General features: G+C 37.3%; 1 protein-coding gene across 1 annotated transcript; it reads right to left on the bottom strand.

Annotated features, from left to right (window-relative positions):
- Positions 1-618: 618 nt before the first annotated feature.
- LOC127444300 (uncharacterized) lies at positions 619-24,296 on the bottom strand. Its single transcript, XM_051703571.1, has 74 exons — positions 24,101-24,296; positions 23,869-23,990; positions 23,719-23,780; positions 23,431-23,531; positions 23,251-23,317; positions 22,992-23,146; positions 22,762-22,883; positions 22,612-22,673; positions 22,324-22,424; positions 22,144-22,210; positions 21,885-22,039; positions 21,654-21,775; positions 21,504-21,565; positions 21,216-21,316; positions 21,036-21,102; positions 20,777-20,931; positions 20,546-20,667; positions 20,396-20,457; positions 20,108-20,208; positions 19,928-19,994; positions 19,669-19,823; positions 19,438-19,559; positions 19,288-19,349; positions 19,000-19,100; positions 18,820-18,886; positions 18,561-18,715; positions 18,330-18,451; positions 18,180-18,241; positions 17,892-17,992; positions 17,712-17,778; positions 17,453-17,607; positions 17,222-17,343; positions 17,072-17,133; positions 16,784-16,884; positions 16,604-16,670; positions 16,345-16,499; positions 16,114-16,235; positions 15,964-16,025; positions 15,676-15,776; positions 15,496-15,562; positions 15,237-15,391; positions 15,006-15,127; positions 14,856-14,917; positions 14,568-14,668; positions 14,388-14,454; positions 14,129-14,283; positions 13,898-14,019; positions 13,748-13,809; positions 13,460-13,560; positions 13,280-13,346; positions 13,021-13,175; positions 12,790-12,911; positions 12,640-12,701; positions 12,352-12,452; positions 12,172-12,238; positions 11,913-12,067; positions 11,682-11,803; positions 11,532-11,593; positions 11,244-11,344; positions 11,064-11,130; positions 10,805-10,959; positions 10,574-10,695; positions 10,424-10,485; positions 3,548-3,648; positions 3,387-3,438; positions 3,119-3,297; positions 2,900-3,021; positions 2,702-2,763; positions 2,429-2,572; positions 2,161-2,339; positions 1,947-2,068; positions 1,749-1,810; positions 1,385-1,622; positions 619-1,161 (listed from the first exon to the last, which is right to left on the bottom strand). The coding sequence occupies exons 1-74, from the start codon at positions 24,294-24,296 to the stop codon at positions 1,066-1,068; spliced, it is 7,821 nt and encodes a 2,606-aa protein (XP_051559531.1). The 3' UTR covers positions 619-1,065.
- Between the last annotated feature and the right edge of the window lie 3,629 nt (positions 24,297-27,925).

Here is a 27,925-nt window from a genome sequence, read left to right as displayed (position 1 = left end):
CCACCATAACAATACTTGATTTGGTAGACAAAACTCACCATAGAATTGGACAGTTCACACAAATGTTTGCTATAACCCTCGTAAGCGCACCCGCCTCCCATGCCGGAGATGCTGGTTCGAATCCCGCTCGGAGTGGGATGAGCAGGACCGGTTTACATTAACATTGATTGTACAAGTGCAAAATTTTGTTGCTTTTCACAGATGATGGCGAAGTTGACTGAGTTGAGACTGATATGTATTTTAACATTCATTTTTTCCATATCATTTTTAGTATCCCATGCCAGCAAGAAACTTTGTAACTCTGACACTGCAGACATAGGACTGTGGCAGAGTAAGCTGAGACAGCCTGCCTGCTAGACATCTCGTGCTGGGAGAAAGAACACCACCTCCAACTCAACCTAGCAAATACAGAATTTCTTCCAGCAAACCCAGCTACACAACATATCATCAACATTCATCTAGACTCATCAACAATCACACCATCCAGGACAGCCAGAAATCTTGGGGTAGTTTTTTGACAATCAGTTGCACATCACAAAGAAATATAATAACAATTTCAAGTCTTTTTATATTGATAAATTCCATAATTTTAATAAAATACTTTTTAAATTACAGTCTTAGAACTTGCATTAATGTTGATGCTTTTGAACATGAACGTTTCATTAGGGATCTATCTATATATATATTCTGTATACTGTATATATAGCTAGAATAGAATACAAGAATAGTTTTAGTTGTGTAGATAAAGTGCATAAAACGTGTGAATAAATAAGTTATCATTAACAAATTCTACATTTGTCCTATTAAATTAAAAGTACATAAAATAAACTATTTGTAAAGCAATATCAACAAAATAATGTTATAAAATATAATTATTAAATAAATTAAATCCTTCATTAGTACTTAATACAATTATTACATATTTTTATCACAGATCATGTATGCCCAGCAGTACAGGATTTTTTCCCCCTATTAATGTGTTCATTTTATATATAGAAAATGTTTTACATTTTAGTATTTTTAAAGTATCAAGGTACAGTTTGTCACTGAATGTCTCAAAATTCTCTAGAAGAGGCTGTTTCGAGTGGTGTACTGTACATTGTATGACCGTCTTCTGTGCCAACGTCTTCTAATTGCAGCACAGCAACCACAGAGCAAACACTAAAGACAGAGACATATAGAATAAGAGTCAATAACCTGATTGGAACTTTATACCCAGTAACCTGCATTTAAAAATTGTTCTTTTTTAAAACCATTACTATAACACATCCCTGTTATCCTTAATCACTTTATAACCAATATACAATATACAATATACTATATATATATATATATATATATAACCAATTATAACTACATTTTACATTGTCATTGTGATACTTACACAAAGGAGAATCCAGCAAGGTACTAGAATAATGGCGATAGCACAAGGGACGATGATAGCAACAACCCATGCTGCACTAGTACCGTTGTTGGGTACTGTAGTGTTGGCTGTTACAGCAGGTGCGGGTGTGGTAACACCATTAACTTTGAGGAGTTCCTGGAGAAAGATGCTGGGTGTCTGGATGTCGCTTTCTGAGAAAATGTACTGTACATCGGCCTGAATCACTGTGGAATTACCCCTAAGAAGAGATTATAATGTACAATAAGAAACAAATAAATAACTGAAATTAGCCTATCATGATCCTTTTAAAATCATTGAATATTTCTGCTTGGAATAAAGTAAAAGGTAATGAGTCACATCTTACGTGAAATTGGCTCGTTTGAACACAAACGGTGTAGCTGAGGGGGAACTTAGGATCTGATTCAGCTGAGGAATTTAGCAATTGATATAGAGATAAATACAGAGTATTAATACATTGAGGCAAGTGTGATTAAAATACGAAAATTCAAATTTCAGGGCAAGCTGGTGAAAATTAGCACTTTATTCAAGTGTCTCAACTCACCAATTTATTAATAGAGTTTTGAATTAATGTGTAGGTGTCATCTCTGAGTTCAAGTTTCTCAGTCATGGTGACATTGCTGATTTCAAATCCAAATTTGAGAGCGTAAGAGGTATTAGAAATTCCTTAAAAAGTATATAAAACAAGAATTAGTTGTGTGGTTATTTATGGGTGGTATACATATAACAGGGGGCCCAAAGTGAAGAGTAAAACTCACTCTGAAAGGTGACATTCACAAAGCTCACAGGATCACTCAGGGTTTGTGATGAGACAGATCGTTTAGTTCTGAGACGTGAGTCGAGTAAAGAGTTGGCCAACTCTAGAACTTTACTCTCACTTGGTATGGGACCCAGGGTGATGAACACAAGGCGAATGTAAATAATCGCCTTCCCAACCCTGCAAAAGAGGGGAAATTAGAGACATTTAGACACAGAAGATGAAAACTATTGACTTTTACAAAATTATACTTGAATCATTAGTCTTACACAGTAGGTGGAGAAGTTACAGCAGGTGCGGGTGTGGTAACACCATTAACTTTGAGGAGTTCCTGGAGAAAGATGCTGGGTGTCTGGATGTCACTTTCTGAGAAAACGTACTGCACATCGGCCTGAATCACTGTGGAATTACCTCTAAGAGAGGAAACAAATGTACAACAAGAAATACAATAAATAACTGAAATTATCCTATAATGCTCCTTTTAAAATCATTGGACATTTCTATAAGCGAAATAAAGTAAAAGGTACTGAGTCAAGACTTACGTGAAATTGGCTTGTTTGAAAGCAAACGGAGTAGCTGAGGGGGAACTTAGGATCTGGTTCAGCTGAAGAATATAACAATTAATATAGAGATTAATTTAAAGTATTAATATGTTGAGGTTAATGTGATTAACATAAGGCATTTTAACTTTAAGGGCAAGCTGTTGAAAGTTAGCACTTATTGAAATGGCTCAAGCTCACCAATTTGTTAATAGAGTTTTGAATTAATGTGTAGGTTTCATCTCTGAGTTCAAGTTTCTCAGTCATCGTGACATTGTTGATTTCAAATCCAAAGTTGAGAGCGTAGGAGTTATTAGAAATTCCTTAAAAAGTATATAAAACAAGAATTAGTTGTGTGGTTATTTGTGGGTGGTATACATACAGTGTAATAGCGAGCCCAAAGTGAAGAGTAAATCTTACTCTGGAAGGTGACATTAACAAAGCTCACAGGGTCACTCAGGCCTTTAGTTGTGACAACTTGTTTAGTTCTGAGACGTGATTCAAGCTGAGAGTTAGCCACCTGTAGAACTTTACTCTCACTTGGTACAGGACCCAGCGTGAGGAACACGAGGCGAATGTAAATAATCGCCTTCCCAACCCTGCAAAAGAGGGTAAATCAGAATTATTTAGAGACAGATAAAGAAAACTATTGCCTTTTACAAAATTATGCTTAAATCATAGGTCTTACAAAGTCAGTGGAGAATTTGTGTTTGTCACAGGAGTTTTGGTTGTGGTTAGGCCTGTAAAGTAAAGATTTATGAAGGAGAATCATGCTTTAAATATTTGGTGTTTGTAGAGTGAGACAATGTAAAATAGAGATAATGTTAAGTAATGTTTAATTGTACATACCCCTCAGTATACGAAGCTCATTTAAGAAGCTGACTGGTTGTATGTGATCTCCATCCTGGAAGCTATATTCCATAGTGCCCTCAATCAGGTTTAATGTGCTGCTACAGCAAAAACAAAAAAGATATCTACCTTAATTCCATATGTACAAAACAAGGCAAATGTATGTATTGTTTTAATAAGCTTATATGCTGGATCTGACAAAAAAGATTTTTAAGTCAGATTGCATCTTACATGAATTTGGAGGACTTGGGTTTGAAAACCTGACTGCCAGGCTCATTCAAAAGAGTGTTCAGCTGCAGGTAAAAAACCAAACCATTAAAAAAAAACAAGATTTCATTGTACCCAAACTCATTTCTTGGGCTACTTGACAATGCTTACCGCATTATTTGCGATATCCTGCACTCGCTGGTAGGTGTTGCTTCTTAGTGCTGGGTCCTCTGACATGCTGATTTTACTCAAATTAAATGTAAGGATGATGGCATAGGAGGTTTCTGAGATTTCTGTAGGCAAAAATTTCCATTTTAATCCCTCAAAGTTTGGCATTTATCACTGGTTTACAGTTTAACATTTTAAAACATTTAAATTGAAGATGATTAATCTTACTCTCATAGGTGACATTCACCAGCTTCTCTGATTCATTTAGTTGTGACTCTCTGGAGTTCAGGAGAGTATTGATTGCACTGAGGACCAGAGCTTCACTGGGGACTGGAGACGAGGAGTTAAAAAGCAGCTTGCTTGTCACCACTGTTGAACCAGATCTGAAAAGAGCACCACTTGTGTTTAATACAGTTAACCGCTTTGGAACAACTATTATGACTCAATGGCTGATTGTTATTTCTGAAGACAGAAAATCAATACTTACTCTAGAATTAGATGGGTCACGAGAGAGCTGCTTGTAGTTAGTGGAGAGACTGTTGTAGTGGTGAGCCCTGCAATCCAAGTCAGATGTGACCAATATAGTTGTCAGGATTTTGAGCAAAATTACTTTATACTTGTCTTTCGAAATATTCAAACAGTAGAATGGCTGAAGATGATCAAAATGGACATACCCATAAGTGTCCAAAGCTCATTTAGAAAGCTGAATGGTTTTATGACATCTCCATCCTGGAAGGTATAATCCATAATGCCCTCAATATTGTTAGACCTGGTCCTACAGGAATAAGAGAAAATGTATTTGTAAAGAGCTTCAATTCATGCATGAAAAAAAAAATTATTGAGATTTTAAGGAAAATGTATATTTATGTTAGGTTGTTTCCATGTCCTGAAATGTTGTGAAGCTTTAAATGAACATTATGAAAACATATGATTTAGATACAGAAGTCAGTTTGCATCTTACGTGAAATTGGAAGACTTGGGTTCAAAAACTTGACTTTCAGGCTTATTCAGAAGAGTGTTCAGCTGCAAGGGAGAAGCAAACCACTCATCACACTCTGGGCAACATTTGCAATGAGCCCATACTTTTATTGGGAAAATTTTGAATGCTTACCGCATTATTGATAATATCCTGCACTCGCTGGTAGGTGTTGCTTCTGAGCTCAGGGTCCTCTGGCATGCTGATGTTTATTAGGTTAAATGTAAAGATGACCAAATAGGAGGTTTCTGAGATTTCTGTTTGAAAATATATTACAAAAAATTGATTGTGCCAATACTTGACATTCAAAACTGGTTGACATCTTCATATTTCATAATCTTTTTAATTGAATATAATGCCACTTACTCTCATAGCTCACATTCACCAGCTTCACTGATTCATTGAGCTGTGACTCTGTGGAGTTCAGAAGTGTGCTGATAACATTGAGGACCAGAGCTTTGCTGGGGACTGGAGACGAGGAGTTGAACAGCAGTTTGCTTGTCACCAGTGCAGAACCAGATCTGCAAAATGCACCATTTTCGTTTAATACAATATAGGGGGTTTGGAGCAAAATTACGACTCTATGACAGATTCTAAATTTCTGAAAGGAAAAATCAAAACGTACACTTGGTTTAGAGGAGTCACAGGGAAGCTGCTTTTTGTCAGTGGAGACACAGTTGTAGTGTTCAAACCTGCAATACAATTCAGAGGAAAACAATACAATTACCATGATTTAGAGTAAAGGTTCTACACTTTCAAGAAATTCAAACATTCGAATGGCTGAAGATGATCCAAATGGAGGTACCCATCAGTTTACCAAGCTCATTTAGAAAGCTGACTGGTTTTATGACATCTCCATACTGGAAGGTATATTCCAGAATGCCCTCAATGTGGTTTAGTGTGGTCCTGCAGGAAAAGCATAAGATATATTTATAAATGCGCTTCAATTCATACATTCAAAATCGTTTTCTTAAGATTTTTAAGATAAATTATTTTTATGTGTGGCATTTTCAATGTCTAGAAATATTTTGGTGAATAAACAGCATTTTGTAAATAAATAGGATTCAGTTGCAGAAGTCAGTTTGCAACTTACGTGAAATTGGAGGACTTGGGTTCAAAAACTTGACTTTCAGGCTTATTCAGAAGAGTGTTCAGCTGCAAGGGAAAAGCAAACCACTTATCACACTCTGGGCAAGATTTCCAATGAACCCATACTTTTATTGGGTCAATTTTGAATGCTTACCGCATTATTGATAATATCTTGCACCCGCTGGTAGGTGTTGCTTCTGAGCTCAGGGTCCTCTGGCATGCTGATGTTTATTAGGTTAAATGTAAAGGTGACCAGATAGGAGGTTTCTGAGATTTCTGTTTGAAAATATATTACAAAAAATTGATTGTGCCAATACTTGACATTCAAAACTGGTTGCCATCTTCATATTTCATAATCTTTTTAATTGAATATAATGCCACTTACTCTCATAGCTCACATTCACCAGCTTCACTGATTCATTGAAATGTGACTCTCTGGAGTTCAGAAGAGTGCTGATAACACTGAGGACCAAAGCTTTGCTGGGAACTGGAGACGAGGAGTTGAACAGCAGTTTGCTTGTCACCAGTGCAGAACCAGATCTGCAAAATGCACCATTTTCGTTTAATACAATATAGGGGGTTTGGAGCAAAATTACGACTCTATGACAGATTCTAAATTTCTGAAAGGAAAAATCAAAACGTACACTTGGTTTAGAGGAGTCACAGGGAAGCTGCTTTTTGTCAGTGGAGACACAGTTGTAGTGTTCAAACCTGCAATACAATTCAGAGGAAAACAATACAATTACCATGATTTAGAGTAAAGGTTCTACACTTTCAAGAAATTCAAACATTCGAATGGCTGAAGATGATCCAAATGGAGGTACCCATCAGTTTACCAAGCTCATTTAGAAAGCTGACTGGTTTTATGACATCTCCATCCTGGAAGGTATATTCCACAATGCCCTCAATGTGGTTTAGTGTGGTCCTGCAGGAAAAGCATAAGATACATTTATTAATGCACTGCAATTCATACATTCAAAATCGTTTTCTTAAGATTTTTAGGAAAAATTATTTTTATGTGTGGCATTTTCAATGTCTAGAAATATTTTGATGAATAAACAGCATTTTGTAAATAAATAGGATTCAGTTGCAGAAGTCAGTTTGCAACTTACATGAAATTGGAGGACTTGGGTTCAAAAACTTGACTTTCAGGCTTATTCAGAAGAGTGTTCAGCTGCAAGGGAAAAGCAAACCACTTATCACACTCTGGGCAAGATTTCCAATGAACCCATACTTTTATTGGGTCAATTTTGAATGCTTACCGCATTATTGATAATATCTTGCACCCGCTGGTAGGTGTTGCTTCTGAGCTCAGGGTCCTCTGGCATGCTGATGTTTATTAGGTTAAATGTAAAGGTGACCAGATAGGAGGTTTCTGAGATTTCTGTTTGAAAATATATTACAAAAAATTGATTGTGCCAATACTTGACATTCAAAACTGGTTGCCATCTTCATATTTCATAATCTTTTTAATTGAATATAATGCCACTTACTCTCATAGCTCACATTCACCAGCTTCACTGATTCATTGAAATGTGACTCTCTGGAGTTCAGAAGAGTGCTGATAACACTGAGGACCAAAGCTTTGCTGGGAACTGGAGACGAGGAGTTGAACAGCAGTTTGCTTGTCACCAGTGCAGAACCAGATCTGCAAAATGCACCATTTTCGTTTAATACAATATAGGGGGTTTGGAGCAAAATTACGACTCTATGACAGATTCTAAATTTCTGAAAGGAAAAATCAAAACGTACACTTGGTTTAGAGGAGTCACAGGGAAGCTGCTTTTTGTCAGTGGAGACACAGTCGTAGTGTTCAAACCTGCAATACAATTCAGAGGAAAACAATACAATTACCATGATTTAGAGTAAAGGTTCTACACTTTCAAGAAATTCAAACATTCGAATGGCTGAAGATGATCCAAATGGAGGTACCCATCAGTTTACCAAGCTCATTTAGAAAGCTGACTGGTTTTATGACATTTCCATCCTGGAAGGTATATTCCACAATGCCCTCAATGTGGTTTGATGTGGTCCTGCAGGAAAAGCATAAGATATATTTATAAATGCGCTTCAATTCATACATTCAAAATCGTTTTCTTAAGATTTTTAAGAAAAATTATTTTTATGTGTGGCATTTTCAATGTCTAGAAATATTTTGGTGAATAAACAGCATTTTGTAAATAAATAGGATTCAGTTGCAGAAGTCAGTTTGCAACTTACGTGAAATTGGAGGACTTGGGTTCAAAAACTTGACTTTCAGGCTTATTCAGAAGAGTGTTCAGCTGCAAGGGAAAAGCAAACCACTTATCACACTCTGGGCAAGATTTCCAATGAACCCATACTTTTATTGGGTCAATTTTGAATGCTTACCGCATTATTGATAATATCTTGCACCCGCTGGTAGGTGTTGCTTCTGAGCTCAGGGTCCTCTGGCATGCTGATGTTTATTAGGTTAAATGTAAAGGTGACCAGATAGGAGGTTTCTGAGATTTCTGTTTGAAAATATATTACAAAAAATTGATTGTGCCAATACTTGACATTCAAAACTGGTTGCCATCTTCATATTTCATAATCTTTTTAATTGAATATAATGCCACTTACTCTCATAGCTCACATTCACCAGCTTCACTGATTCATTGAAATGTGACTCTCTGGAGTTCAGAAGAGTGCTGATAACACTGAGGACCAAAGCTTTGCTGGGAACTGGAGACGAGGAGTTGAACAGCAGTTTGCTTGTCACCAGTGCAGAACCAGATCTGCAAAATGCACCATTTTCGTTTAATACAATATAGGGGGTTTGGAGCAAAATTACGACTCTATGACAGATTCTAAATTTCTGAAAGGAAAAATCAAAACGTACACTTGGTTTAGAGGAGTCACAGGGAAGCTGCTTTTTGTCAGTGGAGACACAGTTGTAGTGTTCAAACCTGCAATACAATTCAGAGGAAAACAATACAATTACCATGATTTAGAGTAAAGGTTCTACACTTTCAAGAAATTCAAACATTCGAATGGCTGAAGATGATCCAAATGGAGGTACCCATCAGTTTACCAAGCTCATTTAGAAAGCTGACTGGTTTTATGACATTTCCATCCTGGAAGGTATATTCCACAATGCCCTCAATGTGGTTTGATGTGGTCCTGCAGGAAAAGCATAAGATATATTTATAAATGCGCTTCAATTCATACATTCAAAATCGTTTTCTTAAGATTTTTAAGAAAAATTATTTTTATGTGTGGCATTTTCAATGTCTAGAAATATTTTGGTGAATAAACAGCATTTTGTAAATAAATAGGATTCAGTTGCAGAAGTCAGTTTGCAACTTACGTGAAATTGGAGGACTTGGGTTCAAAAACTTGACTTTCAGGCTTATTCAGAAGAGTGTTCAGCTGCAAGGGAAAAGCAAACCACTTATCACACTCTGGGCAAGATTTCCAATGAACCCATACTTTTATTGGGTCAATTTTGAATGCTTACCGCATTATTGATAATATCTTGCACCCGCTGGTAGGTGTTGCTTCTGAGCTCAGGGTCCTCTGGCATGCTGATGTTTATTAGGTTAAATGTAAAGGTGACCAGATAGGAGGTTTCTGAGATTTCTGTTTGAAAATATATTACAAAAAATTGATTGTGCCAATACTTGACATTCAAAACTGGTTGCCATCTTCATATTTCATAATCTTTTTAATTGAATATAATGCCACTTACTCTCATAGCTCACATTCACCAGCTTCACTGATTCATTGAAATGTGACTCTCTGGAGTTCAGAAGAGTGCTGATAACACTGAGGACCAAAGCTTTGCTGGGAACTGGAGACGAGGAGTTGAACAGCAGTTTGCTTGTCACCAGTGCAGAACCAGATCTGCAAAATGCACCATTTTCGTTTAATACAATATAGGGGGTTTGGAGCAAAATTACGACTCTATGACAGATTCTAAATTTCTGAAAGGAAAAATCAAAACGTACACTTGGTTTAGAGGAGTCACAGGGAAGCTGCTTTTTGTCAGTGGAGACACAGTCGTAGTGTTCAAACCTGCAATACAATTCAGAGGAAAACAATACAATTACCATGATTTAGAGTAAAGGTTCTACACTTTCAAGAAATTCAAACATTCGAATGGCTGAAGATGATCCAAATGGAGGTACCCATCAGTTTACCAAGCTCATTTAGAAAGCTGACTGGTTTTATGACATTTCCATCCTGGAAGGTATATTCCACAATGCCCTCAATGTGGTTTGATGTGGTCCTGCAGGAAAAGCATAAGATATATTTATAAATGCGCTTCAATTCATACATTCAAAATCGTTTTCTTAAGATTTTTAAGAAAAATTATTTTTATGTGTGGCATTTTCAATGTCTAGAAATATTTTGGTGAATAAACAGCATTTTGTAAATAAATAGGATTCAGTTGCAGAAGTCAGTTTGCAACTTACGTGAAATTGGAGGACTTGGGTTCAAAAACTTGACTTTCAGGCTTATTCAGAAGAGTGTTCAGCTGCAAGGGAAAAGCAAACCACTTATCACACTCTGGGCAAGATTTCCAATGAACCCATACTTTTATTGGGTCAATTTTGAATGCTTACCGCATTATTGATAATATCTTGCACCCGCTGGTAGGTGTTGCTTCTGAGCTCAGGGTCCTCTGGCATGCTGATGTTTATTAGGTTAAATGTAAAGGTGACCAGATAGGAGGTTTCTGAGATTTCTGTTTGAAAATATATTACAAAAAATTGATTGTGCCAATACTTGACATTCAAAACTGGTTGCCATCTTCATATTTCATAATCTTTTTAATTGAATATAATGCCACTTACTCTCATAGCTCACATTCACCAGCTTCACTGATTCATTGAAATGTGACTCTCTGGAGTTCAGAAGAGTGCTGATAACACTGAGGACCAAAGCTTTGCTGGGAACTGGAGACGAGGAGTTGAACAGCAGTTTGCTTGTCACCAGTGCAGAACCAGATCTGCAAAATGCACCATTTTCGTTTAATACAATATAGGGGGTTTGGAGCAAAATTACGACTCTATGACAGATTCTAAATTTCTGAAAGGAAAAATCAAAACGTACACTTGGTTTAGAGGAGTCACAGGGAAGCTGCTTTTTGTCAGTGGAGACACAGTCGTAGTGTTCAAACCTGCAATACAATTCAGAGGAAAACAATACAATTACCATGATTTAGAGTAAAGGTTCTACACTTTCAAGAAATTCAAACATTCGAATGGCTGAAGATGATCCAAATGGAGGTACCCATCAGTTTACCAAGCTCATTTAGAAAGCTGACTGGTTTTATGACATTTCCATCCTGGAAGGTATATTCCACAATGCCCTCAATGTGGTTTGATGTGGTCCTGCAGGAAAAGCATAAGATATATTTATAAATGCGCTTCAATTCATACATTCAAAATCGTTTTCTTAAGATTTTTAAGAAAAATTATTTTTATGTGTGGCATTTTCAATGTCTAGAAATATTTTGGTGAATAAACAGCATTTTGTAAATAAATAGGATTCAGTTGCAGAAGTCAGTTTGCAACTTACGTGAAATTGGAGGACTTGGGTTCAAAAACTTGACTTTCAGGCTTATTCAGAAGAGTGTTCAGCTGCAAGGGAAAAGCAAACCACTTATCACACTCTGGGCAAGATTTCCAATGAACCCATACTTTTATTGGGTCAATTTTGAATGCTTACCGCATTATTGATAATATCTTGCACCCGCTGGTAGGTGTTGCTTCTGAGCTCAGGGTCCTCTGGCATGCTGATGTTTATTAGGTTAAATGTAAAGGTGACCAGATAGGAGGTTTCTGAGATTTCTGTTTGAAAATATATTACAAAAAATTGATTGTGCCAATACTTGACATTCAAAACTGGTTGCCATCTTCATATTTCATAATCTTTTTAATTGAATATAATGCCACTTACTCTCATAGCTCACATTCACCAGCTTCACTGATTCATTGAAATGTGACTCTCTGGAGTTCAGAAGAGTGCTGATAACACTGAGGACCAAAGCTTTGCTGGGAACTGGAGACGAGGAGTTGAACAGCAGTTTGCTTGTCACCAGTGCAGAACCAGATCTGCAAAATGCACCATTTTCGTTTAATACAATATAGGGGGTTTGGAGCAAAATTACGACTCTATGACAGATTCTAAATTTCTGAAAGGAAAAATCAAAACGTACACTTGGTTTAGAGGAGTCACAGGGAAGCTGCTTTTTGTCAGTGGAGACACAGTCGTAGTGTTCAAACCTGCAATACAATTCAGAGGAAAACAATACAATTACCATGATTTAGAGTAAAGGTTCTACACTTTCAAGAAATTCAAACATTCGAATGGCTGAAGATGATCCAAATGGAGGTACCCATCAGTTTACCAAGCTCATTTAGAAAGCTGACTGGTTTTATGACATTTCCATCCTGGAAGGTATATTCCACAATGCCCTCAATGTGGTTTGATGTGGTCCTGCAGGAAAAGCATAAGATATATTTATAAATGCGCTTCAATTCATACATTCAAAATCGTTTTCTTAAGATTTTTAAGAAAAATTATTTTTATGTGTGGCATTTTCAATGTCTAGAAATATTTTGGTGAATAAACAGCATTTTGTAAATAAATAGGATTCAGTTGCAGAAGTCAGTTTGCAACTTACGTGAAATTGGAGGACTTGGGTTCAAAAACTTGACTTTCAGGCTTATTCAGAAGAGTGTTCAGCTGCAAGGGAAAAGCAAACCACTTATCACACTCTGGGCAAGATTTCCAATGAACCCATACTTTTATTGGGTCAATTTTGAATGCTTACCGCATTATTGATAATATCTTGCACCCGCTGGTAGGTGTTGCTTCTGAGCTCAGGGTCCTCTGGCATGCTGATGTTTATTAGGTTAAATGTAAAGGTGACCAGATAGGAGGTTTCTGAGATTTCTGTTTGAAAATATATTACAAAAAATTGATTGTGCCAATACTTGACATTCAAAACTGGTTGCCATCTTCATATTTCATAATCTTTTTAATTGAATATAATGCCACTTACTCTCATAGCTCACATTCACCAGCTTCACTGATTCATTGAAATGTGACTCTCTGGAGTTCAGAAGAGTGCTGATAACACTGAGGACCAAAGCTTTGCTGGGAACTGGAGACGAGGAGTTGAACAGCAGTTTGCTTGTCACCAGTGCAGAACCAGATCTGCAAAATGCACCATTTTCGTTTAATACAATATAGGGGGTTTGGAGCAAAATTATGAAACTATGATTGATTCTAAATTTCTGAATGGAAAAATCAAAACTTACACTTGGTTTAGAGGAGTCACAGGGAAGCTGCTTGTTGTCAGTGGATACACAGTTGTAGTGTTCAAACCTGCAATACAATTCAGAGGAAAACAATACAATTACCATGATTTAGAGTAAAGGTTCTACACTTTCAAGAAATTCAAACATTCGAATGGCTGAAGATGATCCAAATGGAGGTACCCATCAGTTTACCAAGCTCATTTAGAAAGCTGACTGGTTTTATGACATTTCCATCCTGGAAGGTATATTCCACAATGCCCTCAATGTGGTTTGATGTGGTCCTGCAGGAAAAGCATAAGATATATTTATAAATGCGCTTCAATTCATACATTCAAAATCGTTTTCTTAAGATTTTTAAGAAAAATTATTTTTATGTGTGGCATTTTCAATGTCTAGAAATATTTTGGTGAATAAACAGCATTTTGTAAATAAATAGGATTCAGTTGCAGAAGTCAGTTTGCAACTTACGTGAAATTGGAGGACTTGGGTTCAAAAACTTGACTTTCAGGCTTATTCAGAAGAGTGTTCAGCTGCAAGGGAAAAGCAAACCACTTATCACACTCTGGGCAAGATTTCCAATGAACCCATACTTTTATTGGGTCAATTTTGAATGCTTACCGCATTATTGATAATATCTTGCACCCGCTGGTAGGTGTTGCTTCTGAGCTCAGGGTCCTCTGGCATGCTGATGTTTATTAGGTTAAATGTAAAGGTGACCAGATAGGAGGTTTCTGAGATTTCTGTTTGAAAATATATTACAAAAAATTGATTGTGCCAATACTTGACATTCAAAACTGGTTGCCATCTTCATATTTCATAATCTTTTTAATTGAATATAATGCCACTTACTCTCATAGCTCACATTCACCAGCTTCACTGATTCATTGAAATGTGACTCTCTGGAGTTCAGAAGAGTGCTGATAACACTGAGGACCAAAGCTTTGCTGGGAACTGGAGACGAGGAGTTGAACAGCAGTTTGCTTGTCACCAGTGCAGAACCAGATCTGCAAAATGCACCATTTTCGTTTAATACAATATAGGGGGTTTGGAGCAAAATTACGACTCTATGATTGATTCTAAATTTCTGAAAGGAAAAATCAAAACGTACACTTGGTTTAGAGGAGTCACAGGGAAGCTGCTTGTTGTCAGTGGAGACACAGTTGTAGTGTTCAAACCTGCAATACAATTCAGAGGAAAACAATACAATTACCATGATTTAGAGTAAAGGTTCTACACTTTCAAGAAATTCAAACATTCGAATGGCTGAAGATGATCCAAATGGAGGTACCCATCAGTTTACCAAGCTCATTTAGAAAGCTGACTGGTTTTATGACATTTCCATCCTGGAAGGTATATTCCACAATGCCCTCAATGTGGTTTGATGTGGTCCTGCAGGAAAAGCATAAGATATATTTATAAATGCGCTTCAATTCATACATTCAAAATCGTTTTCTTAAGATTTTTAAGAAAAATTATTTTTATGTGTGGCATTTTCAATGTCTAGAAATATTTTGGTGAATAAACAGCATTTTGTAAATAAATAGGATTCAGTTGCAGAAGTCAGTTTGCAACTTACGTGAAATTGGAGGACTTGGGCTCAAAAACTTGACTTTCAGGCTTATTCAGAAGAGTGTTCAGCTGCAAGGGAAAAGCAAACCACTTATCACACTCTGGGCAAGATTTCCAATGAACCCATACTTTTATTGGGTCAATTTTGAATGCTTACCGCATTATTGATAATATCTTGCACCCGCTGGTAGGTGTTGCTTCTGAGCTCAGGGTCCTCTGGCATGCTGATGTTTATTAGGTTAAATGTAAAGGTGACCAGATAGGAGGTTTCTGAGATTTCTGTTTGAAAATATATTACAAAAAATTGATTGTGCCAATACTTGACATTCAAAACTGGTTGCCATCTTCATATTTCATAATCTTTTTAATTGAATATAATGCCACTTACTCTCATAGCTCACATTCACCAGCTTCACTGATTCATTGAAATGTGACTCTCTGGAGTTCAGAAGAGTGCTGATAACACTGAGGACCAAAGCTTTGCTGGGAACTGGAGACGAGGAGTTGAACAGCAGTTTGCTTGTCACCAGTGCAGAACCAGATCTGCAAAATGCACCATTTTCGTTTAATACAATATAGGGGGTTTGGAGCAAAATTACGACTCTATGACAGATTCTAAATTTCTGAAAGGAAAAATCAAAACGTACACTTGGTTTAGAGGAGTCACAGGGAAGCTGCTTGTTGTCAGTGGAGACACAGTCGTAGTGTTCAAACCTGCAATACAATTCAGAGGAAAACAATACAATTACCATGATTTAGAGTAAAGGTTCTACACTTTCAAGAAATTCAAACATTCGAATGGCTGAAGATGATCCAAATGGAGGTACCCATCAGTTTACCAAGCTCATTTAGAAAGCTGACTGGTTTTATGACATTTCCATCCTGGAAGGTATATTCCACAATGCCCTCAATGTGGTTTGATGTGGTCCTGCAGGAAAAGCATAAGATATATTTATAAATGCGCTTCAATTCATACATTCAAAATCGTTTTCTTAAGATTTTTAAGAAAAATTATTTTTATGTGTGGCATTTTCAATGTCTAGAAATATTTTGGTGAATAAACAGCATTTTGTAAATAAATAGGATTCAGTTGCAGAAGTCAGTTTGCAACTTACGTGAAATTGGAGGACTTGGGCTCAAAAACTTGACTTTCAGGCTTATTCAGAAGAGTGTTCAGCTGCAAGGGAAAAGCAAACCACTTATCACACTCTGGGCAAGATTTCCAATGAACCCATACTTTTATTGGGTCAATTTTGAATGCTTACCGCATTATTGATAATATCTTGCACCCGCTGGTAGGTGTTGCTTCTGAGCTCAGGGTCCTCTGGCATGCTGATGTTTATTAGGTTAAATGTAAAGGTGACCAGATAGGAGGTTTCTGAGATTTCTGTTTGAAAATATATTACAAAAAATTGATTGTGCCAATACTTGACATTCAAAACTGGTTGCCATCTTCATATTTCATAATCTTTTTAATTGAATATAATGCCACTTACTCTCATAGCTCACATTCACCAGCTTCACTGATTCATTGAAATGTGACTCTCTGGAGTTCAGAAGAGTGCTGATAACACTGAGGACCAAAGCTTTGCTGGGAACTGGAGACGAGGAGTTGAACAGCAGTTTGCTTGTCACCAGTGCAGAACCAGATCTGCAAAATGCACCATTTTCGTTTAATACAATATAGGGGGTTTGGAGCAAAATTACGACTCTATGACAGATTCTAAATTTCTGAAAGGAAAAATCAAAACGTACACTTGGTTTAGAGGAGTCACAGTGAAGCTGCTTTTTGTCAGTGGAGACAAAGTCGTAGTGTTCAAACCTGCAATACAATTCAGAGGAAAACAATACAATTACCATGATTTAGAGTAAAGGTTCTACACTTTCAAGAAATTCAAACATTCGAATGGCTGAAGATGATCCAAATGGAGGTACCCATCAGTTTACCAAGCTCATTTAGAAAGCTGACTGGTTTTATGACATTTCCATCCTGGAAGGTATATTCCACAATGCCCTCAATGTGGTTTGATGTGGTCCTGCAGGAAAAGCATAAGATATATTTATAAATGCGCTTCAATTCATACATTCAAAATCGTTTTCTTAAGATTTTTAAGAAAAATTATTTTTATGTGTGGCATTTTCAATGTCTAGAAATATTTTGGTGAATAAACAGCATTTTGTAAATAAATAGGATTCAGTTGCAGAAGTCAGTTTGCAACTTACGTGAAATTGGAGGACTTGGGTTCAAAAACTTGACTTTCAGGCTTATTCAGAAGAGTGTTCAGCTGCAAGGGAAAAGCAAACCACTTATCACACTCTGGGCAAGATTTCCAATGAACCCATACTTTTATTGGGTCAATTTTGAATGCTTACCGCATTATTGATAATATCTTGCACCCGCTGGTAGGTGTTGCTTCTGAGCTCAGGGTCCTCTGGCATGCTGATGTTTATTAGGTTAAATGTAAAGGTGACCAGATAGGAGGTTTCTGAGATTTCTGTTTGAAAATATATTACAAAAAATTGATTGTGCCAATACTTGACATTCAAAACTGGTTGCCATCTTCATATTTCATAATCTTTTTAATTGAATATAATGCCACTTACTCTCATAGCTCACATTCACCAGCTTCACTGATTCATTGAAATGTGACTCTCTGGAGTTCAGAAGAGTGCTGATAACACTGAGGACCAAAGCTTTGCTGGGAACTGGAGACGAGGAGTTGAACAGCAGTTTGCTTGTCACCAGTGCAGAACCAGATCTGCAAAATGCACCATTTTCGTTTAATACAATATAGGGGGTTTGGAGCAAAATTATGAAACTATGATTGATTCTAAATTTCTGAATGGAAAAATCAAAACTTACACTTGGTTTAGAGGAGTCACAGGGAAGCTGCTTGTTGTCAGTGGATACACAGTTGTAGTGTTCAAACCTGCAATACAATTCAGAGGAAAACAATACAATTACCATGATTTAGAGTAAAGGTTCTACACTTTCAAGAAATTCAAACATTCGAATGGCTGAAGATGATCCAAATGGAGGTACCCATCAGTTTACCAAGCTCATTTAGAAAGCTGACTGGTTTTATGACATCTCCATCCTGGAAGGTATATTCCACAATGCCCTCAATGTGGTTTAGTGTGGTCCTGCAGGAAAAGCATAAGATACATTTATTAATGCACTGCAATTCATACATTCAAAATCGTTTTCTTAAGATTTTTAGGAAAAATTATTTTTATGTGTGGCATTTTCAATGTCTAGAAATATTTTGATGAATAAACAGCATTTTGTAAATAAATAGGATTCAGTTGCAGAAGTCAGTTTGCAACTTACGTGAAATTGGAGGACTTGGGTTCAAAAACTTGACTTTCAGGCTTATTCAGAAGAGTGTTCAGCTGCAAGGGAAAAGCAAACCACTTATCACACTCTGGGCAAGATTTCCAATGAACCCATACTTTTATTGGGTCAATTTTGAATGCTTACCGCATTATTGATAATATCTTGCACCCGCTGGTTGGTGTTGCTTCTGAGCTCAGTGTCCTCTGGCATGCTGATGTTTATTAGGTTAAATGTAAAGGTGACCAGATAGGAGGTTTCTGAGATTTCTGTTTGAAAATATATTACAAAAAATTGATTGTGCCAATACTTGACATTCAAAACTGGTTGCCATCTTCATATTTCATAATCTTTTTAATTGAATATAATGACACTTACTCTCATAGCTCACATTCACCAGCTTCACTGATTCATTGAAATGTGACTCTCTGGAGTTCAGAAGAGTGCTGATAACACTGAGGACCAAAGCTTTGCTGGGAACTGGAGACGAGGAGTTGAACAGCAGTTTGCTTGTCACCAGTGCAGAACCAGATCTGCAAAATGCACCATTTTCGTTTAATACAATATAGGGGGTTTGGAGCAAAATTATGAAACTATGATTGATTCTAAATTTCTGAATGGAAAAATCAAAACTTACACTTGGTTTAGAGGAGTCACAGGGAAGCTGCTTGTTGTCAGTGGATACACAGTTGTAGTGTTCAAACCTGCAATACAATTCAGAGGAAAACAATACAATTACCATGATTTAGAGTAAAGGTTCTACACTTTCAAGAAATTCAAACATTCGAATGGCTGAAGATGATCCAAATGGAGGTACCCATCAGTTTACCAAGCTCATTTAGAAAGCTGACTGGTTTTATGACATTTCCATCCTGGAAGGTATATTCCACAATGCCCTCAATGTGGTTTGATGTGGTCCTGCAGGAAAAGCATAAGATATATTTATAAATGCGCTTCAATTCATACATTCAAAATAGTTTTCTTAAGATTTTTAAGATAAATTATTTTTATGTGTGGCATTTTCAATGTCTAGAAATATTTTGGTGAATAAACAGCATTTTGTAAATAAATAGGATTCAGTTGCAGAAGTCAGTTTGCAACTTACGTGAAATTGGAGGACTTGGGCTCAAAAACTTGACTTTCAGGCTTATTCAGAAGAGTGTTCAGCTGCAAGGGAAAAGCAAACCACTTATCACACTCTGGGCAAGATTTCCAATGAACCCATACTTTTATTGGGTCAATTTTGAATGCTTACCGCATTATTGATAATATCTTGCACCCGCTGGTAGGTGTTGCTTCTGAGCTCAGGGTCCTCTGGCATGCTGATGTTTATTAGGTTAAATGTAAAGGTGACCAGATAGGAGGTTTCTGAGATTTCTGTTTGAAAATATATTACAAAAAATTGATTGTGCCAATACTTGACATTCAAAACTGGTTGCCATCTTCATATTTCATAATCTTTTTAATTGAATATAATGCCACTTACTCTCATAGCTCACATTCACCAGCTTCACTGATTCATTGAAATGTGACTCTCTGGAGTTCAGAAGAGTGCTGATAACACTGAGGACCAAAGCTTTGCTGGGAACTGGAGACGAGGAGTTGAACAGCAGTTTGCTTGTCACCAGTGCAGAACCAGATCTGCAAAATGCACCATTTTCGTTTAATACAATATAGGGGGTTTGGAGCAAAATTACGACTCTATGACAGATTCTAAATTTCTGAAAGGAAAAATCAAAACGTACACTTGGTTTAGAGGAGTCACAGGGAAGCTGCTTTTTGTCAGTGGAGACACAGTCGTAGTGTTCAAACCTGCAATACAATTCAGAGGAAAACAATACAATTACCATGATTTAGAGTAAAGGTTCTACACTTTCAAGAAATTCAAACATTCGAATGGCTGAAGATGATCCAAATGGAGGTACCCATCAGTTTACCAAGCTCATTTAGAAAGCTGACTGGTTTTATGACATCTCCATCCTGGAAGGTATATTCCACAATGCCCTCAATGTGGTTTAGTGTGGTCCTGCAGGAAAAGCATAAGATACATTTATTAATGTACTGCAATTCATACATTCAAAATCGTTTTCTTAAGATTTTTAGGAAAAATTATTTTTATGTGTGGCATTTTCAATGTCTAGAAATATTTTGATGAATAAACAGCATTTTGTAAATAAATAGGATTCAGTTGCAGAAGTCAGTTTGCAACTTACGTGAAATTGGAGGACTTGGGTTCAAAAACTTGACTTTCAGGCTTATTCAGAAGAGTGTTCAGCTGCAAGGGAAAAGCAAACCACTTATCACACTCTGGGCAAGATTTCCAATGAACCCATACTTTTATTGGGTCAATTTTGAATGCTTACCGCATTATTGATAATATCTTGCACCCGCTGGTAGGTGTTGCTTCTGAGCTCAGGGTCCTCTGGCATGCTGATGTTTATTAGGTTAAATGTAAAGGTGACCAGATAGGAGGTTTCTGAGATTTCTGTTTGAAAATATATTACAAAAAATTGATTGTGCCAATACTTGACATTCAAAACTGGTTGCCATCTTCATATTTCATAATCTTTTTAATTGAATATAATGCCACTTACTCTCATAGCTCACATTCACCAGCTTCACTGATTCATTGAAATGTGACTCTCTGGAGTTCAGAAGAGTGCTGATAACACTGAGGACCAAAGCTTTGCTGGGAACTGGAGACGAGGAGTTGAACAGCAGTTTGCTTGTCACCAGTGCAGAACCAGATCTGCAAAATGCACCATTTTCGTTTAATACAATATAGGGGGTTTGGAGCAAAATTACGACTCTATGACAGATTCTAAATTACTGAAAGGAAAAATCAAAACGTACACTTGGTTTAGAGGAGTCACAGGGAAGCTGCTTTTTGTCAGTGGAGACACAGTCGTAGTGTTCAAACCTGCAATACAATTCAGAGGAAAACAATACAATTACCATGATTTAGAGTAAAGGTTCTACACTTTCAAGAAATTCAAACATTCGAATGGCTGAAGATGATCCAAATGGAGGTACCCATCAGTTTACCAAGCTCATTTAGAAAGCTGACTGGTTTTATGACATTTCCATCCTGGAAGGTATATTCCACAATGCCCTCAATGTGGTTTGATGTGGTCCTGCTGGAAAAGCATAAGATATATTTATAAATGCGCTTCAATTCATACATTCAAAATAGTTTTCTTAAGATTTTTAAGAAAAATTATTTTTATGTGTTGCATTTTCAATGTCTAGAAATATTTTGGTGAATAAACAGCATTTTGTAAATAAATAGGATTCAGTTGCAGAAGTCAGTTTGCAACTTACGTGAAATTGGAGGACTTGGGTTCAAAAACTTGACTTTCAGGCTTATTCAGAAGAGTGTTCAGCTGCAAGGGAAAAGCAAACCACTTATCACACTCTGGGCAAGATTTCCAATGAACCCATACTTTTATTGGGTCAATTTTGAATGCTTACCGCATTATTGATAATATCTTGCACCCGCTGGTAGGTGTTGCTTCTGAGCTCAGGGTCCTCTGGCATGCTGATGTTTATTAGGTTAAATGTAAAGGTGACCAGATAGGAGGTTTCTGAGATTTCTGTTTGAAAATATATTACAAAAAATTGATTGTGCCAATACTTGACATTCAAAACTGGTTGCCATCTTCATATTTCATAATCTTTTTAATTGAATATAATGCCACTTACTCTCATAGCTCACATTCATCAGCTTCACTGATTCATTGAAATGTGACTCTCTGGAGTTCAGAAGAGTGCTGATAACACTGAGGACCAAAGCTTTGCTGGGAACTGGAGACGAGGAGTTGAACAGCAGTTTGCTTGTCACCAGTGCAGAACCAGATCTGCAAAATGCACCATTTTCGTTTAATACAATATAGGGGGTTTGGAGCAAAATTACGACTCTATGATTGATTCTAAATTTCTGAAAGGAAAAATCAAAACTTACATTTGGTTTAGAGGAGTCACAGGGAAGCTGCTTGTTGTCAGTGGAGACACAGTTGTAGTGTTCAAACCTGCAGTACAATTCAGAGGAAAACAATACAATTACCATGATTTAGAGTAAAGGTTCTACACTTTCAAGCAATTCAAACATTCGAATGGCTGAAGATGATCTAAATGGACGTACCCATCAGTTTGCCAAGCTCATTTAGAAAGCTGACTGGTTTTATGACATCTCCATCCTGGAAGGTATATTCCACAATGCCCTCAATGTGGTTTAGTGTAGTCCTGCAGGAAAAGCATAAGATACATTTATTAATGCACTGCAATTCATACATTCAAAATCGTTTTCTTAAGATTTTTAGGAAAAATTATTTTTATGTGTGGCATTTTCAATGTCTAGAAATATTTTGATGAATAAACAGCATTTTGTAAATAAATAGGATTCAGTTGCAGAAGTCAGTTTGCAACTTACGTGAAATTGGAGGACTTGGGTTCAAAAACTTGACTTTCAGGCTTATTCAGAAGAGTGTTCAGCTGCAAGGGAAAAGCAAACCACTTATCACACTCTGGGCAAGATTTCCAATGAACCCATACTTTTATTGGGAAAATTTTGAATGCTTACCGCATTATTGATAATATCCTGCACTCGCTGGTAGGTGTTGCTTCTGAGCTCAGGGTCCTCTGGCATGCTGATGTTTATTAGGTTAAATGTAAAGATGACCAAATAGGAGGTTTCCGAGATTTCTTTTTGAAAAAATATTACAAAAAATTGATTGTGCAAATACTTGACTTTCAAAACTGGTTGACATCTTCACATTTCATAATCTTTTTAATTAATATAATGCCACTTACTCTCATAGCTCACATTCACCAGCTTCACTGATTCATTGAGCTGTGACTCTCTGGAGTTCAGAAGTGTGCTGATAACATTGAGGACCAGAGCTTTGCTGGGGACTGGAGACGAGGAGTTGAACAGCAGTTTGCTTGTCACCAATGCAGAACCAGATCTGCAAAATGCACCATTTTCGTTTAATACAATATAGGGGGTTTGGAGCAAAATTACGACTCTATGACAGATTCTAAATTTCTGAAAGGAAAAATCAAAACGTACACTTGGTTTAGAGGAGTCACAGGGAAGCTGCTTGTTGTCAGTGGAGACACAGTTGTAGTGTTCAAACCTGCAATACAATTCAGAGGAAAACAATACAATTACCACGATTTAGAGCAAAGTTTCTACACTTTCAAGAAATTCAAACATTCGAATGGCTGAAGATGATCCAAATGGAGGTACCCATCAGTTTACCAAGCTCATTTAGAAAGCTGACTGGTTTTATGACATTTCCATCCTGGAAGGTATATTCCACAATGCCCTCAATGTGGTTTGATGTGGTCCTGCAGGAAAAGCATAAGATACATTTATTAATGCATTGCAATTCATACATTCAAAATCGTTTTCTTAAGATTTTTAGGAAAAATTATTTTTATGTGTGGCATTTTCAATGTCTAGAAATAATTTGGTGAATAAACAGCATTTTGTAAAAAAATAGGATTCAGTTGCAGAAGTCAGTTTGCAACTTACGTGAAATTGTAAGACTTGGGTTCAAAAACTTGACTTTCAGGCTCATTCAGAAGAGTGTTCAGCTGCAAGGGAAAAGCAAACCACTCATCACACTCTGGGCAACATTTGCAATGAACCCATACTTTTACTGGGTCAATTTTGAATGCTTACCGCATTATTGGTAATATCCTGCACTCGCTGGTAGGTGTTGCTACTGAGCTCAGGGTCCTCTGGCATGCTTATGTTTATTAGGTTAAATGTAAAGGTGACCAGATAGGAGGTTTCTGAGATTTCTGTTTGAAAATATATATTTTTTTAAACTCTTTTGCCAATACCTGACATTCAAATCTGGTTGACATCTTCATATTTCAAAATCTTTTTCATTGAAAATAATGCCACTTACTCTCATAGCTCACATTCACCAGCTTCACTGATTCGTTGAGCTTTGACTCTCTGGAGTTCAGAAGAGTGCTGATAACACTGAGGACCAGAGCTTCGCTAGGGACTTGAGATGTGGAGTTGAACAGCAGTTTGCTTGTAACCAGTGCTGAACCTGTTGAGTTTGTTGAAGATGAACCTGTTTTTGTAACGCTGTTCATGGCCACAGTTGCTGCTGGAGTTGTAATGGCATGAGTTGTTATGGTTGTACTTGGTGCCTTTGTTGTTTGAGCTTCTGATATTGTGGTTTGCACTATTGGCATTAGTGTTTCAAAAGTGGGAATTTCAATTTTGTTTGTTAAGTGTGGAATTGGCTTTGTACTGCTTATAGCTACAGTCATAGCTGTTAGAGGTATAGTATTTTTTGTTGGACTTTCACTATTTTTCATGGTAGTTGAGGTTGAATGAGTTTTTGTGGTTGTTGGAGATACAGTTGTAGTTTCCGATGCTTTAGAAATATGTGAGGATGTAGATGTACTTGAATCTATATTTGAGGTTGGAGCAGTGTTAATGGTTGGACGTATAGTCAAAGTTGTTGCAGATGTACTTATGGTTAAAGGAGATTTTGATGTTTTCATCATAGTTGTCTTGGTTGGAGCTTCAGTTGTGGTTGTTTGAAGTGAAGTTGTAGATACTATTGACATTGCTGTATTTTTTGAGGCCACATTTGAGGTTGTGAGAACCTCCTTTGTGAATGGAATTGTGTTTTGAGATTTGGGTGTTGTAGAGGTTGAAGACATAGTTGTAGATTTTAGAGATGGAGATGTAGTTCCTGAAAATGAAAGCCAGTGTGAGGTTGGAAATGTAATTGATGTACTTGTAGCTGCATATGAGTTTGGAGCTGTGGTGGGTGGTATTGTCATGGTAGTTATGGTTTTTGGAAACTCAGATGTTTTCATTAGAGTTGTAGTAGTTGGTGCTCTACTTTTGGGTGTTGGAGAAGCAGTTGGAGATGCTATGAACGCTGGCATGGTTGTTGAAGCTTCATTTGTGTTTTTGGGAGAATTATTTGTGCTTGTAGGTACAAATGAGACTGGAAATTTAGTTTTTGTGGTGAAAGATACAGTCATGGTCATTGTAGTTTTACTGTTGAGAGGTGCAGTGGTGGTTGTTGTAGATGTACTAATAGTGGATGGAGGTTCAGATGCTTTCACGGCAGCTGTAGTCATAAAAATTTTAGTTGAAGGAAGATTAGTTGTTGTTGTTTTATGTTGTGCTGTGGTTGTAACAGTAGTGCTTGGAGCTGCATAAGAGGATGTAGCTGGATTTGTTGTGTTGAGAAGTGTTATGTTCTTTGCAGTTGTAGCTGCTTTTGGAAATTCTGATGTTTTAATATGAATTGTAGTAGTTTGAAATGGTTTATCTGTGGTAGCTGAGTTTATAGGCATACTTGTTGCAGTTATAGATTTGGTTGGTGGAATGACAGTTATAGTTGTGGAAGCATCATCTGTTGCCATTGGAAGTGACATAGTGGTTTGTGTAGTGGAAAGTAAAGTTGGAGTCACTCCAGTTGTAGGGGTGTGTATAGATGTGGTGACTGGAAGTGCATTTGAAGTTGCCGAGAATATAGGCATGGCTGTGGGAGTCACAGATGTAGTTACTGTTGCAGTCCTGGTGGTTGGAGTGCGAAGTGGCATTGTGGTTGGCAATATAGTGGATATGCTTTGAGATATTGTACTGGTAGGAATAGTCATGCTTGTTGATGTAGTTGTGTTTTTTGGTGAGGCAGAAGTAATTGATGAGTACAAAGGAATGGCAGTGGGGCTCACAGCTGTGAGTGTATACAGTTCATCTTTTTTTGTAGGAGAAAGTGTAGATTTTAAAGTAAGCATAGTTGTGGGTGTCATTGTTGTGGTAAAAGTCGAGGTTGTCTCAGCAGTTATGGTTGTAGCTAATGTTCTAGAGCTCATAGGAACATCTGTGGTTGGTAGAGATGTAACTTTGGATTCTGAAGTTGTAAGTGTTGCTGCTGAGGATGTAGGTATAATGCTGGGGTTCAACGTTATATCAGCTTCAGTGGTTTTAGATGTATGAGCTTCAGTTGTGGTTGCTGTAGATGACATTAGTATTGGAACATTAGTTGTAATTGTTGGAAGTACAGTTGTAGTTGCTGAGGATGTAGACATGTTTTTAGGGATCACAGTTGTAATTGTAAAAGTTTCAGTTGTGGTTTTTGGAGATGGTGTAGTTGTAGTAACTGAGGATGTTGGCATGGTGGTGGGGGTCAGAGTTGTCACTGGAGAAGCACCAGTTGTTGTTGTTGAAGATGGTGTAGTTCTTGGAGCAGTACTTATTGTTGGCAGTGTATTTTTAGTTACTGAGGACTGAGGCGGGATTGTGGGGGTCACAGTTGTTGTTGAAGATGGAGCTATTGAATATGCAGTTGAAGTAGCTAATGATGTAGACATGGTTGTGAGGGTCAAAGTAGTTGTAGAAGTTAGTGTTGCTGCATTTGGAGCAGTTGTTGTTGGAGGTACAGTTGGGGTCAATGAGGACATAGAAATTGTTGTAGGGGTTACAACTGTGATTGTAGAGGCTTGACTTGTTAGTGGGGAAATAGATGAGGTTGTTGGAAGTGCTGTTGCAGATGCTGAGGTTGTAAGCAAGGTTTTAGGGGTCATAATTTTGGTTGTAAAACCTTCAGCGGTTGTTGTTGAATATGTTGTTTTTACTTTATTAGTAGTTGTTTTTGATGCAGTTGCAGTGTTTGAGGATGTAGGAATGGTTGATTGGGCCACAGTAGTTTTAGTTGGAGATGGGGATGCAGTTGTAGTTGCTGATAATGTAAGTTTTGTTGTGGAGGTTACAGTTGTTGTTGTAGAAGCTTCAGTGGTTGTTGAAGATATTGTTGTGTTTTGAGACGTTTTTAGAGGTGCAGCTATTGTTGTTGAGGACATAGGCATGGTTGTTGGGGTCACAGTGGGGGTCACTGTTGTCATTGTAGTAACTTTAGTCAATATTGTTGATGGTGTTGTGATTGGAGAAGCAGTTGTGGTTGTTGCAGTTGCAATTGTAGGTGCTGAGGATGTAGGTGTCATTGTTGGTGTCAAAGTTGTCGCAGAAAACTCAGTGGATGTTGAAGGTGAAGTTGTGGTATGAGAAGTAGTTGTGGTTGTTGAAAGTGCAGTTGTAATTGTTGATGATCTAGGCATGGTTGTTTGGGTCACAGTTGTGGTTGTTGAGGGTGTTGTGATTGGAGCTTTAGATGAGGTTGGACGTGCTGTTGTAGTTGCTGAGGATGTCAGCATCATTGTTGGTGTCATATTTGTAATTGCTAAAACTTCAGTCATTGCTGTTGATGTTGTGGTTGGAGAAGTATTTGTGGTTGTTGGAGATGCAGTTGCTGAAGATGTAGGAATTGTTGTAGGGGTCATAGTCGATGTTGTAGAAACGTCAGTGGTTGTTGTTGATAGTGGAGTTGTGGTTGGAGAAGTAGATGTGGTTGTAGAAACTTCAGTAGTAGATGTTGAATATGGTGTTGTTATTGAAGATGGAGATGGTGCTGGAGGAGCAGTTGTTGGTGAGGATATTGGCATTGTTGTTTGGGTTATTGTTGTTGTAGAGACTTCAGTGGTTATTGTTGATGGGGCTGTTGTAGATGCTGAGAATATAGGCATGGTTGTTGGGGTCATAGTTTTGGTTGTTGAATATCGTGCTGTTGTGAGATGTGCGGTTGTAGTTGCTGAGGATGTAGGCATTGTTGTTGGGGTTATACTTGTCAACAATTCAATGGTTGTTGATGGTGGAGTTGTGGATGCTGAGAATGTAGGCATTGTTGTGGAGATCAAAG

Source organism: Myxocyprinus asiaticus, chromosome 7, assembly GCF_019703515.2.
Source record: "Myxocyprinus asiaticus isolate MX2 ecotype Aquarium Trade chromosome 7, UBuf_Myxa_2, whole genome shotgun sequence".
NCBI classification, from domain to species: Eukaryota; Metazoa; Chordata; class Actinopteri; order Cypriniformes; family Catostomidae; genus Myxocyprinus; species Myxocyprinus asiaticus.
This window is presented reverse-complemented; position numbering and strand designations above follow the sequence as displayed.